This window comes from Acomys russatus, chromosome 24 (assembly GCF_903995435.1).
Source record: "Acomys russatus chromosome 24, mAcoRus1.1, whole genome shotgun sequence".
NCBI lineage: Eukaryota > Metazoa > Chordata > Mammalia > Rodentia > Muridae > Acomys > Acomys russatus.
In genome coordinates, this window is record NC_067160.1 from 53,528,795 (window position 1) to 53,543,427 (window position 14,633).

Here is a 14,633-nt window from a genome sequence, read left to right on the forward strand (position 1 = left end):
AAACCAAGACCAGGCGTGGTGGCGCACGCCTTTATTCCCAGCACTCGGGAGGCAGAGGCAGGCAGATCGCTGTGAGTTCGAAGCCAGCCTGGTCTACAAAGCTAACACAGAAAGACCCTGTCTTAAAAAACCAAACCAAACCAAACAAACAAAAAAGACAAAGACAAGATGGAGACAAAACTAGAGAAATCAGTGAGAAAGAGATCCAGAGGAGAGGGTGGGGACAGGTGGAGGGAGGAGGAGGAGGGAGCTGAGAAGGTGGAGAAAGCCCAGGCCATGGATGGGTCATCTTCCAGGCCCAGCCTCACCTAGAGCTCATCCCTGGGGTGAGGGTGGAGGCTGTGTCCACTGCTGCCAGCCAGGTGCAGGTGGGGGCCACGAAGGGCCTTTTGAGAGCCAGTCCAGCTAATGAGGCAGCCACTGTCATCATCCCAGAGGGAGGATGTCTCAGTGTCACTGAGCCATTCGGCCTCTCCCAAATAGTGGGTGGGGGAGGCAAGCAGAGGCCTGGCTGAGAAGGCTTGGAGGTCTCGAGGCCAGAAGTGTGCTTTGTACTGGTTGCTGTGAAGTGAGAGAAGAAAGCTTAGGTGGGCAGCAGACCCATCTTCTTCCAGACACCATGATGCTAACCCAGAACCGGGGCCCTGACTGTCTGCAGCACCTCTGACCTGCCCACTAGCCCTCACAGCTACTTGGGAAGCGGCCCCTTTAATATCCCATGATGTCACCTGCAGGTGTTACATGCAGGCAACACTATACATAATAAATAAATCTTTTTTAGTTGGGTGTAGTAGCACACGCCTTTAATCCCAGCACTCAGGAGGCAGAAGCAGGCAGATTGCTGTGAGTTCGAGGCCAGCCTGATCTACAAAGAGAGTCCAGGACAGCCAGAGCTGTTATACAGAGAAACCCTGTCTCGAAAAACAAAACAAACAAAAATAAATAAATTAATTAAGTATACAATGTTCTGTCTGCTGTGTGCCTGCAGGCCAGAAAAGGGCACCGGATCTCATTATGGATGGTTGTGTGTGGTTGCTGGGAATTGAACTCAAGACCTCTGGAAGAGCAGCCAGTACTCTTAACTTCTGAGCCATCTCTCCAGCTCTCTTATTTTAAATTTTTAATTATGTGTATCTGTGAGAGAGTATGTGTATGTACGTGTAAGTATCCAAAGAGGTCAGAAGAGGGTGTCAGGTCCCCCAGAGCTGGAGTTACAGGCAGTAGAGAGCTTTTTTTTTTTTTCTTGGTTGGTTGGTTGGCTTTCTTGAGACGGTGTCTCTCTGTGTTAGCCTTGGCTGTCCTGGACTTGCTCCGTAGACCAGGCTGGCCTCAAACTCACAGCGATCTGCCTGCCTCTGCCTCCCGAATGCTAGGATTAAAGGCTTGTGCTACCATGCCTGGTTTAGCTTTTTTTTTTTAAAAATTAAAAATAAATCTAAAAATAAACCCTGCGTGGACATGGAGAGCATGGCGTTACATCTAGCTGTGCTTGGTACCTGAGCAACCACTTAGGCCATGTGGGTGAACCCTGACCATCTCCCCCTCTCCAGCTGCCTAGTAAGTGGGCCCCTGGCTTGAGTGACCCTGCACTACCCCACCCAGACCTCACTTTGGATGCTGATCGAACATGACAGGCAGGAACTCATCCACAGGTAGCATGCGCTGCAGAGGCTGGGAGGCTAACAGTTTGCGAGCGCCTGCCAGGCTCAAGGTGTATGCTAGCGTCCAGTAGGAGTACCCGGCCACCACCAGACCAGGTAGACCCTCCACAGCCACCTCCTCCTCAGGGTTCACCTGCTTCCGGCCAAGGTAGCTGCAAATGACACCAAAGGTGGCAGGAATCACTACAGAGCCTGGGGTATCCTGGCCCCTCCCCAGTTACAGTGAGGCCAGGCTCAGCAGGGAGGGCTAGCTAGGATCCCGGCATAAGCAGCAGACCCCAGAGACACAGTCTCTCTCCCTTGCCCCTGAGAGGCAGTCTGCCTACATCAAGTCCCATGAAAGCTTCTGAGTCACCACATCATCCATCAGCCGTTCCAGTCGCCTCCGGAAGTTGTCCGCAAAGCGCACGTCATCCTCCAACACCACAACCCGGGCCAGGCCCCTGGCAACCACCTGTAGCATACGTGAGAGGGGAGAGGGCTCGGCGGAGTCGTGTTGTCCTGTTCCTACCGGCCTAGAGCCAGACCAGCAGATTCCTCTTGGCTATGTGCCACACACCAAGTCCTGGCGATATCCTGTAGCACCCCCTAAAGCCTACTGGGCCTCCCACTGTCCAGGGAGTGAAATCCATCTTGCTCTGGCACTCAAGGCCCTGACTTTGGCACGCCCCAGTCTAGCCTACCGAGTGAATTGTGGGGATGGCCATGATTTGTTGCTATAGTTACTGAATACAAACCTCTCCCAGGGCCAGTGCAACTGCTCAGCCTCAGAGAAGCCCAGGTTCCTGCCTTTGTCATCTGAAGCTAGGTTGGATCGGATGTGTGTGTGTGTGTGTGTGTGTGAGAGAGACAGAGAGAGACAGAGAGAGAGAGAGAGAGAGAGAGAGAGAGAGAGAGAGAGAGAGAGAGGCCACAAAATTACTCCTAAAATTGCAGAGCAAAGCTACTTCTTGTAACTATGAAAAATAAGGGAAGAATGTAGCATCCACTGGGTAAATGGCCAACTGAGTCATCCTCTCAATTTGTTCACAGATGGCAAATAGAAACAAGATCCTTGGCAATGGAAGAAAAGAAAAGTACATGCAGCCAGGCATGGTGGCGCATGCCTTTAATCCCAGCATTCAGGAGGCAGAGGCAGGTGGATCTCTGTGAGTTCGAGGCCAGTCTGGTCTACAAAGTGAGTCCAGGACAGCCAAGGCTACACAGAGAGACCCTGTCTCAAAAAGAGATAGGAGGGGAGGAAGAGAGGAAAAGAGGGAGGGAGAGAAAGAGGGAGGGAGAGAGGGAAAGAGGGAGGGTGGTTTTCAGGAATAAGGCATGTGGTGTGTGGACCTTATTTTTTGAGGTACAGTCACTCACTAAACTGGGACCTTTCCATTTCATATAGACTGGCTTTCCAGGCAAACCCTCAGGCTCTGTCCCCCAGCACTGGGGTTACAGATGTGATCTGCTATATCCAGCGTTTTTTTGTGGGTACTGTAATCTGGAGTTCCAGGCCAGCCAGAGCAGGCAAGGAGGGAAGGAGGGAGGTGGGTACCCAGCAACCGCTTTACCACTGAGCCATCTCCCCACCCACAGGATCTCTCTTGCGGGAATGTCCCCTGTGTCACCAGAGAAGAGTGTTCCACAGAGACAACAGGATATAAACAGTCTCACCCACCACTCAGGGGTGCCCGGTTCAAGGGACCTTCTTTTCAGATGTGTTCATTCATTCACCCTTGCACACAGCATGCCCAAGACAGCCTCAGACACATAGACTGCTGTCCCTGAAGGGCATGCGTCTCCAGAGGGCAGGCATCCTCACCTCTTCCCAGATGGAGTAGTGGCTGAGGAAGCAGCCCACCTCACCCTTGGTCAGTGTGCGGCCTGAGTAGGGGTCCTGGTAGCCAGGGAGCAGGTCCACACCAAGGTGCTTAAGGATGCTGCTGTTGAGCGTCCTATGAGAAACAAGCATAAAGTGGCTGACAAGTGCCAACCAGAGCCTCCTTCCAGAGCCGCCTGACCTATATGTGCTGGAGAGAGTCACACAGGAGCCTGGTTTCAAGGAGGGAGGACCCAGCTTTGGAAGCCCTTCATGTGGCCTAAAGCTGTCATGAGAACTCCAACCTCAGGAGAATGGGTTTATGGAATCTATCTGAGGGGGAGGGGGAGAGCAAGGGGGAGGCACCACATGACTAGGTGACCTGTTAGAGACTTCCTAGACCCAGGCTCAGTAAAGGGAGGCAGAAGCAGGCAGATCTTTGTGAGTTCGAGGCCAGCCTGGTCTACAGAGTGAGTTCCAGGACAGCCAGAGCAGGGAAGGAAGGAAAGAGGGAGGCACCTGTGTGATCCCAGCTCTTGGGGGCAGAAGCAGGAGGATATGGAATTCAAGATCATTCTTTTTTAGACAGCAAATTCAAGGCCAAATAGCCACATGAAAACCTGTCTCAAAAAGTCAAGCCGAGGACCAAGCCAAGGATATAGTGCTTGACTCGAAACCCTAAGAATGTGAATTTAATCCCCAGATCCCACAGTGGAAGGAGAAAGTGACTCCCAAACCTTGCCCTCTGATCTCCACGTATGTGTGCCCTTGTATACACATAACACACATAAATAAATAAATAAATAAATAAATAAATAAATAAGTAAATAAACTTGAAAATTATCTCAATAAACTCCAAGAGAATAACGGGGGAATATGATCAAAATATATTATATATCTAAAATTGTGATTGATATATATATATATGTCTACCTATCTATATATTGAACAAAATATGTTTTATAAAATTATATATATTTGTGAACAAAAAAGGGGGTTTAAAGCAAACAGCTGCTGTCATATGAGCCATGTGACCCTGTGGCAGGAAAGGCTTGGCTTCTGGGTCCCTGTGGAATAAGCCAGACTTCACCCGCACTCCACCCTCTGGGGCCTCAGGGGCCTAACCCGATCATGGAGAACATCTCCGAGGCCACTTTATAGGTCTTGGGTCCTGGCTAAGTGCTCACTGGACCCTCAAAGATCACAAAAGCCAAGCATGCTTATGTATCACTTAGAAGTGAGGAAAAGAGATGGGACAGTTTGTCAAGAGTTGATATAGTTGGCATGTGACAGCCCTCAACCCAGGCCCCAGGGTCCTTTGCGCTGCACCCTTCCACCTCGGGTAGGCTGAGGGACGGTGTCTTGTCCTGTGGGCCTGCTCTGGCATTCCTGAGCCAGCAGGCCCTATGTGGCTACCTCTGCATCTTTAAGAACCTGCTTGTCCACTTCTAGGGTCTCCTAGGGGTCTCACGGTCCCCAAGCCACATCCCTGGGAGCCTCACCTGCCATCCACAGCATCTACCACCCGAGCAGAGATCTCCATCTCCCAGAGAGAAGTCAGCATTCGAGCCCGGCGCTGGGGTCTGCGAGCCAGGCTGATGACAAAGACCTGGAGGAAACTGAGGTGAGCCTAAGGAGGGGTTGCTTATCCACCCCACCCCAGTTCCATAGGTTAGAGACTTACTTCATCAAACCCTACTTTGCTGGGCTTCTTTGGGGGTCGAGACACGTGAGCTGAGGCCAGCATGGGGGGCCCATACACTGCAAAAGGAAGCAACCCCCAAGCCCCTAGGCATGAGTCCCTCCTGGCTCCTGGTCACAGACGCCCTGGAGCCCAGCCCCAGCTTCACTCTGCCACTCTAGGAGAACAGTTGGCAGGGCAGGCTCCCTGAGCTCCTGCCCCATTGTACAGATCAGAAGCCTGAGGTGCCACTAGAAAAAGGGCTTGCTCATTCAGGGTGCTGGCGCTTGCCTTTAATCCCAGCACTCGCGAGGCAGACGCCAGTGGATCTTTGTGAGTTTGAGGCCAGCCTGGACTATGAACTATTACACAGAGAAACCCTGTCTCAAAACACATACACACACACACACACAAAACAAACAAAACCAAAGGGCTTGCTCACTGTCATAACGTAAGTTGAGAGCAAGGTTGGCACCCAAATCGTACTGCCTGCGGGAAGGTGGGGGACCACAGTCCTTACCGAGTGCTTCCAAAATCAGGTGGATGAAATTGGTCTTCTCTTCCTCCAGCCCCTGGTGGGGCTTCGCTACCACACTCATGTACCCGTAACGGTGGTCATTGCACACGTGCACCGAGACTCCTGCGGAGAGGCCACGTGAGTTACTGGGTTCTCAGTTGATATGGTCAGGGACCCAAGTCTTCTCTGGGACTGAGCTGTGCCACAGTGCTGAGGGCACTGGGCCGCATCTCTAGAAGTTTCGCCTTACTTGTCCACATCACCGGCACCAGCACCTCATGGACAAACAATCAGGACCCTTCTCATTCAGCAGCTCCCTAAGGGCACACTGCTTAACTTGAGAGGCTTCAATGGACACTGCAAACCCTCAGGAAAGTTCTCCCCTCACCAGAGAGTCTTCACAGCCCCAGGCAAGCCTCAGTCTGAGTCCAAATCCCAGCGCTGCAGCCTGCTCAAGTAGGGTGTCCCACATCATGGCTGTGTAATGTCATCGTTAGCTCTTGCTTCGGGTTGTTGGGGGCGGGGGTTGGTAGGAGAAAGGGGGATTGAGATAGGGTCTCATTTTGTAGCCCTGGCTAGCCTGGAACTCCTCATGTAGACCAGGCTGGCCTTGAATTGACAGAGGTCTGGAGTGCTGGGATTAAAGGCACATGCTACCCTGTCCAGTGTTCTTGGGATTGGATTTATCTCACGCCTGAACACTCCCTTTCTAAGTAACTTTCTTAACAATAATTATGGGGTGAGGGAGAGATGGCTTGGCAGCTAAAAGCACTTGCTGCTCTTGCAGAGGACCTGAGTTCAGGTCCGCCAAGACCTGGAAGTCTGGTTCCAGGAGATCCAGCATCCTCTTCTGCCTCCTCAGGCACTGAACCCATGTGACACACATACATACACATAGCGGACAAACATTCATATGCATAATAAATATAAGTAATTATAGGTGTAGTGGCGCACACCTTTAACCCCAATACTCAGGAGACAGAGGCAGGTGGATCTCTGAGTTCAAGGCCAGCCTGGTCTATACAATAAGTTTCAGGCTAGCCAGGGATACATAGCGAGTCCTTGTCTGAAATGACTACTGGCAAGTTTGAGGTGGGGCTCAGTGTCCTTCGCATACACCAAAACAAACAAACAAACAAACAAAAAAAAACCAATAAGAGCACTCGGGAGGCAGAGGCAGGCGGATCGCTGTGAGTTTGAGGCCAGCCTGGTCTACATGGTGAGTCCAGGATGGCCAAGGCTACACAGAGAAACCCTGTCTCGAAAAACCAAAAAACAAACAAACAAACCAATAAGGTTTAAAAACAACAAGGTTGGAGGTGTACTCTAGGGGTACAGGGTACAGCTCTTGCCTGTGTTCTGTCCCTAACACCACAAATAAACAAACAACACACACACACACACACACACACACACACACACACACACACACACATGTGCAGGCATTCAAGACAGGGTTTCTCTGTGTGGCACTGGTTGTCCTGGAACTCACTCTATAGACCCAACTGGCCTCAAACTCAGAGATCCATCTACCTCTGCCTCCCAAGTGGCGGGACTAAAAGTGTGCACCACCACTGTTGGACACAAATATATAAACTAAAAGAAAAATATTTTTACAAAATCAACAACAGGGCTGAGGGGATGGCTCAGTACTTGTGGACCTAAGTTTGGATCTAACATACATGTCAAACATCAACAATGACAAACAAATGAAAAACAAAGAAACAACAACAACAAAAAAAGCCCCTGGGTGTGTGCATGCCTGTAAGCCTAGCTGGGGTTGGGAAATAAGCAAGAGGATTGTTGGGGCTTAATAGCCAACAGCTTAGCTACAGGCTCTGTGCGAGATCCTGTGTCAAAGAAGTAAGAAAGGGAGAGGGATGGAGCAGGACACACCCACAACTCCAGTGTGATCTCACCAAGAAAATCTGATCACATGACCCTGGGGAGGCAACACAGCACTGGAAGGCTAAAGACCAGGTGTGTGATCACCTGGTTCTGTCTTCCTGTCCTGCCTCACCTGCACTCAGCTCCCGCCACTTGCCTTCTTATGTTCCTTCCTACCACGGGGGAAGGCCTCTCTGCTTGAAAATACTTCTTCTTAGCGCCAGGCGTGGTGGCGCACGCCTTTACTCTCAGCACTTGGGAGGCAGATGCAGGTGGATCTCTGTGAGTTCAAGGCCAGCCTGGTCTACAAAGTGAGTCCAAGACAGCCAGGACTACATAGAGAAACCCTGTCTCGGGGGGAAAAAAAAAAAGAAAAAAAAGAAAATACTTTTTCTTGGCGATTGAGAACTGGTTCAGTGGTAAGAGCTCTTGCTGTTCTTGCAAAGGACCCAGGCCTAATTCCCAGGACCCACATGGAGGTTCACCACTTTCTTAGGCACCAAACATTCGCATGGTACACAGGGAAAACATTCATACAACACAAAATAAAATAAACATGGGGCTGGAAAGATGGTTTGGCAGTTAAGAGCACTGTCTGTTCTTCCAGAGGTCCTGAGTTCAATTCCCAGCAACCAATGGTGGCTCACAACCATCTGTAATATGATCTGATGCCCTCTTCCGGCCTGTAGGTGTACATGCAGATAAAGTACTCATACATAAAAATCAATCAATCAAATAAATAAATCTTTGTTTTTTGAGACAGGGTTTCTCTCTGTAGCCCTGGCTGTCCTGGACTTGCTTTGTAGACCAGGCTGGCCTCGAACTCACAAAGATCTGCCTGCCTCTGCCTCCCAAGTGCTGGGATTAAAGGTGTGTGCCACCATGCCCAGCTGAAATAAAAAAAAAAAAAGAATATGAAGAAAATACCTTTTCTAGCTGGACGTGGTAGCACACACCCTTAATCCCAGCACTCAAGAGGCAGAGGCCTGGTCTGCAAAGCAAGTCCAGGACAGCCAAGGCTACATAGAGAAACCCTGTCTCAAAAAACAGACAAACATGGTGGCACACGCCTTTAATCCCAGCACTTGGGAGGCAGAGGCAGGCAGATCGCTTTGAGTTCAAAGCCAGCCTGGTCTACAAAGTGAGTCCAGGACAGCCAAGGCTACACAGAGAAACCCTGTCTCAAAAAAACAAAAAACAGAAAACAAACAAAAATCCCAGACAAACAAACAAAAAGCACTTTTCTTGCTGTTGGCATTGTTGCTACCTGCCCAAATTGCCTCCTTTATGACGTCTTCTCTGACTAAATTAACTCTACCCTGAGCTCCCAGAACAGCTCTAATCAAGGTCTCCTTCCTGTCAGTGATGACTAGATACTGATTTGTGAGGTCCTCTGACTAACTAGACTGCAGACTCCAAGGAGGGCAGGGACTGCCTGATGACCACTATCTCCCTGGTGCCTGTCACATAGTGGGGTGTCCAAAAACATCTGCCCAAGGAAGCAATGCCTGAAAGTGCCAAATAGGGACAGCTGGGTGCCTAGCTCCTCCACTAGGCGGTGGATTTAAAAAAGACTACCAGCCAGGGCTACACAGAGAAACGCCGTCTCAAAAAAAGAAAGAAAGAAAGAAAGAAAGGCTATGACCGAAGGGACCAACAAGAGTTGACAGGATGAACTGTGGCGTGGGGAAGGGCATACTAAAGGAGAGATGGGGGAGCCAGCAGGTGCAAAGGCCCAGGGGCTCGTCCAAGGAGTGCTGAAGGAGGCTGGTCCTCACCAGCAGCCTGGCAGGCGTAGGCGAAGACAATGATGTCATCAAAAGGCCAAGTATAGTTGGGATGAGGCGGGTAGAAGGCAAGCTCGGCTGTTTCCTCAGTCTGCAGGGACAGCAGGAAGGTGGAATGGACCATAGGGACCTGGAAGCAGCCCTGGCGCTGGCGGTTCTTAGTGGGGAAGTATTCGGGTGTGCGACGATAGTAGCCCTGAAGGAGAGAGTGTTGTGGGCTGAGGCCAAGCCTCTCCTGGCCCAAAGGCCCTGAAGCCTCAGACGCTATGCTCTCCAGTCCATCTTCCTTGGGACCCTGGGCCTCCTGAGTCCCTCACACCCCGACCCGGCCTCACCTGTGGAGTGATCCCGCACCAAAAGTTGGAATAATAGGTCTGTGAGTCCAGCATCGGAGCCACCACCGGCAGCCGCCGATCTATGAGAAGCCGCAGCGTCTGGTTGTTGGTAAGAATGTTGTCTGTGTCTGCGAACTTTGGGGAAGGAAGATGTCACCGGGAGTCCTGTCTGAGCCTCAGGATCAAAGAGTTCACTGAGCGGGAACTGCTTCGGAGTGTCCCCGCAGAGAGCTAACCAGGGCCAAAGAGGTGGCCAGAGAGCTAACGGCACTTGCTGCCGAGCCTGACACCCTGACTTCAGTCTCTGGAACCCACACAGCAGACAGAACCAACGCTGGAAAGCAGCCCTCTGACATCTACACACATGCCATGGCATGTGCACATGTACATACATACACATAGGATACAGATAAATGGGGGCACGTGGGGGTCCTAACCAGCACAGTCGTTAGGTAATTTCCAACGAGGGGTCGTTCTGAGATGTCTGCTTAGAGCGTAGATCCAGCTGGGTGTGATGGCACATGCCTTTAATCCCAGCACTTGGGAGGCAGAGGCAGGTGGATCTCTGAGTTCGAAGCCAGCCTGGTTTATGGAGAATGTTCCAGGACAGCCAGGACTACACAGAGAAACCCTGTCTTGAAGAACCCAATAGACAAACAAACAAATAAAACAAAACAAAAACAAATATTTTTTAAAAATCTATTCTGGGGCTGGAGAGGTGGCTCAGTGGTTAAGAGCACCATCTGCTCTTCCAGGGGTCTTGAGTTCAATTCCCAGCAAACATGTGGTGGCTCACAACCATCTATAATATGATCTGATGCCCTCTTCTGGCCTGCAGGTGTACATGCAAGCAGAGCACTGTATACATAACAACAAAACAAATAGATCTTTTCTTTTGGCTTTTTGAAACAGGGTTTTTCTGTGTAGCTTTGGCTTTCCTGGATTTGCTTTGTAGACCAAGCTGGCCTCAAACTCACAGCGATCCACCTGCCTCTGCCTCCTGAGTGCTGAGATTAAAGGCGTGTGCCACCACGCCCAGCAAAAAAGATCTTTTCTGAACTCTAGTCCAGGGATCCAGGCTTAGTTTACAATCTAGGCAAAAGCTTAGGAATCTAGGTACCACATAGAACCTAAGATCTACCCCCAGGATCAGGCTTAGTATCTAGTATGGGCTTAAATTCAGGGGTCCCAGCTCAGTCTCCAAAAGATCCAGACTATAGGTGATTTGTTTGTAACCAAGGCTTCTGTTGGGGGCGGGTACTAAGCCCCCAAGTTTCCTCACCAGGATGTAGTCCGCTCCCCAACCCCTGGCAAAGGTCAGCGCTTCCTGCCTCAGCTCCATCAAAACCTGATGCCTTTCTTTGGTCCAGTGCTTGGGACCCTGTTCATCTGGGTAGGACCTGGGGGGAGAGGGGAGGAGCATGAGATGTCCTCTTGAGAGAGAAGGCTCTCCTTCTCTGCGGGGAAGTGGACACAGCTGCTTTAGGGGCTGTGGCACTGGGTCACTGCACCCTTGCCCTCACGTTACTACCTGGCCTCTTCCTCAGGCTTCCAGACCACAGCCGCATAGTCAGGGCCCACCGCAGCCAGCCACTCCCGCAGCATCTCCGCCGTGTTGTCCACGTTGTGATCTGTGGCACACCTGTGAGCGCAGCGGAGCATGACTGACAGAGCACAGCACAGAAGGGCTGGGCCCCCACCAACCTGACCATGGGACTCCCTCAAGTCTGGACAGTCTTGAGAGCAATGGAGGAGAGGTCTGCTACAAATGGAGGTGCTTGAGGATGTGCTGTGTGACCTCAGGCAAGTCCCGTGCCTCTCTGTGCTTCACATCCACCCGTCTAACTGTACTGGGAGATTGAACCTAGAGATTTGCACATGCCAAGCAAGATCTTGACCACTGAACCACGCCCCCACCCCCACCCCCGCCAGCCTGAATGCACAGGGAAAGATGGAGAGTCCCATAGGACCACTCCATGCTCCGAGCACCCCTTCCACTTGCTGCCTCTGCTGCTGAAGGCACTCTAGTTAAGGAGATGGGAGGCTAAGCCAAAAGCCCAGGTTTTAAACAACGCTGCTCCTTTAAGCCGGTTTCCCAAAAATGAAGACTAACTACTACGTGTCAAGTCCCACAGGGGTGGAAACTAACCTGTGGTGACTGTGGGCAGCCTCCCCAGGCCACAGCTCCCCCCCTGCCCCCCCCTGCCCCCGCAGCCCATCTCTGCTGTGTTGTGAGGAGCAGTTTGTCTCTGGCCTCAGCCTGGGCTCCCTCTGGTTTTGGCTTTTTAGGACAGGGTGCTGCACTCTCTGATCTCAGCGTTCTATGGGGCCGCACCCTTGGCCGTCAGACGCAGCCAGTCCCTGTACCCTGGGAGGCTGGCAGGACCACTGTGGCGTGTACTCAGCCTGACACCCCTGCCCAGCATGCAGCCTGGAGCTAAGGGCTCCCCCAACCTGCTCCCTAGGAACCTCAAGTCTGATCCTTTCTCCGTGGGGCCCCAAGGGATGCCGGAGGTTCCCGCCTGTTCTACTCCACTTCAAGCAGACCACAAGTTTTGTGCAGCAATGTACTGCGAACTCCAAGGGCTCGGTCAGAAAGAAGAGGCCTAAAACCCAGGGGAAGTTCGGGTATCCCGGGTAGCCGGGGTATCCCTGGACAAGTAGACAGCCTAGTGGAAGGGTGAGTGTCCCCGGGCTGACCCCAGAGGTCTGCTCTTGCCCATCAGAAGCTTAGGAACCCTGCTGAGGGGTTTGAGGCATGTCTAGGAGGGAGGGAGGAGCTTGTCCGGGTAGTGTCTGGGCAAGAGCGAAGAAGCTTCCTGGTCAAAAGCCGTCCAGAGTCCTGGGGCTTGATGCCCACATGTGCCCACCCTTGGATCTCTCACCAGAGGGCCAGCCTGGCCCGGGGATAGTCCAGGCGCTCCAGCGCGCCCAGGTAGTGGGGCAGAGAGTGTTCAGCATTGCGGGCCAGGATGGCAAGGACCACCGTGGGCAGCGTCTGCTCCGTGACACCCGCAGCCCGGAGCCGTGGCCACAGCAGGAACAGCAGAGGTAGGAGCTGTGCAACTCGCATGGCGGGACTCCCTGGCTGTGAAGGCCTCGGGGTCTCCCACTGCGGCAGGGAGGGGGCGGGACGGGAGGGACACGGAGGCGGGGTCTTGGAGGGGCGTGGCCACTGCCGTGGGGCCCCTGTGCCCCTCGTGGGCGCCTGCACGCTCTGCAGTCCTCTTCTTTGCCCAGGCTCTAGATGTCTAGAGTCAGACACCTGCTCCGGACGCATCCCTGGGGGCTGCCCTCACTGTGCGGACCTCAAAAGGCGACGGCACGGAAGGGAAGATCCGGGGGCCAGGGTGGACCGCTTGCACCCTGGATGTTCATCTCACTCCTAGAATACTGACACCCTGGATTCCCGGCTGCCTGCCCCTCAGCATTGGACCCACCTCTCGCGGGGGAACCCCGGTTCCCACCCCACTGCTCCGACTGAGGTGCCCTCTGGCGGCCGCAGGCAGGAACTCCACATACCCTCCAGATGACGCGAAGAGCTGGAGAGGAAGCTCCTGCTTGGGGCGGGAACCGGGCGCTGCTGATCTGAGCTGGTCCTCGCATCACCTCCACGCTCTGGCCCTTAAAGAAAGCAATGCCCACTCAGACTGAGGGTAGGTTTTGGAGGTCACCACAAAACCCCTGATGGTGATCCAGCCCTCCTCCAAAATAGGAGATACTGCCTCCTCTTGGACAAAGAGGATCTTGGGACCCTGTTGGGATGAAAGGAAATCTCCAATTTCTCTCTCTCTCTCTCTCTCTCTCTCTCTCTCTCTCTCTCTCTCTCTCTCTCTCTCTTTCTCTCTCTCTCTCGTTGTTTTTTGTTTTTTGAGACAGTGTAACCTTGGCTGTCTTGGACTCGCTTTGTAGACCAGGCTGGCCTCGAACTCACAGCAATCCGCCTGCCTCTGGCTCCCTAGGGCTGGGATTAAAGGCATGCGCCAGAGGGAAAGGGGCTATTTCCAGGCCGATGGTCCTGCAATGAGAAGGGCCGTGGAAACATGCTGGAGGGAAGCCAGAGCCCTCTATCTTGCTCGGTAGTCTCTGGCAGAGCGGCTTCCAGTCCCCATTTAAAGGATTCTCCCTAAAGCTGTCACATCCTACATATGTAGAGCCCTGCCCAGTCTATGAGTGCTGGGGTGCTGTGTCAGGATGCTTGTGACATCCCCGCCGCACAACACTCAGAGACTGACACCTAATCACCAATGTCATGGTACTAAGAAGAGAGAGGAGTTCCTGGAGAGATGGCTCAAGGGTTAAAAGCACTGACTGCTCTTACAGAGGACCAATTCCCAGCACCCATTTGTCAGCTAACAACCACCTTTAATTCTACTTCCAAGGGATCCAATGTCTTCTGGCTTCCTCAGGCACCAGGCATGCAGATAGTGTACAGACTTACTAGTTAAAAAGCACTGGCGCTTCAATTCCCAGAACCCACAATGGTGGCTCACAACCATCTATCATGTGCTCTAATGCCCTCTTCTGGCGTGCAGGTGTACATGCAGATAGAGCACTCATAAGTAAGTAAATCAATCTTTAAAAAATTAATTGAGGAATTACAAATTTAAAAGAAGAGGGAGAGGTTGAGTCTGGTGGGTCACACTTGTAATTCCAGCACTTATGAACCTAAGGCAGGAGGATGGCCAGCCTGGGCTACAGTGAGCTATCATCTCAAAAACAATCAATCAACAAAAAGTGGTGGCTCACGCCTTTAATCCCAGCACTCGGGAGGCAGAGGCAGGCGGATCTCTGAGTTCAAGGCCAGCCTGGTCTACAAAGAGAGTCCAGGACAACCAGGAATACACAAAGAAACCCTATCTCAAAAAGCCAAAATACAAACATAAACAATAAAATACAAAGTGGGGCTGAAAAAATGGCTCAGCAAGCTAGGCGTGGTGGCGCACTCCTTTAATCCCAGGACT

The 14,633-nt window shown here is 52.1% G+C and overlaps 1 protein-coding gene across 1 annotated transcript; it reads right to left on the reverse strand.

Annotated features, from left to right (window-relative positions):
- Positions 1-274: 274 nt before the first annotated feature.
- Positions 275-12,804, reverse strand: Cercam (cerebral endothelial cell adhesion molecule). The gene is made up of 12 exons (XM_051166855.1): positions 12,555-12,804; positions 11,201-11,311; positions 10,952-11,069; positions 9,670-9,804; positions 9,326-9,530; positions 5,664-5,783; positions 5,147-5,223; positions 4,965-5,071; positions 3,466-3,598; positions 1,988-2,115; positions 1,610-1,813; positions 275-561 (listed from the first exon to the last, which is right to left on the reverse strand). Exons 1-12 carry the CDS (start codon positions 12,740-12,742, stop codon positions 309-311), a joined length of 1,779 nt encoding a protein of 592 aa, XP_051022812.1. The 5' UTR covers positions 12,743-12,804; the 3' UTR covers positions 275-308.
- Positions 12,805-14,633: the final 1,829 nt, after the last annotated feature.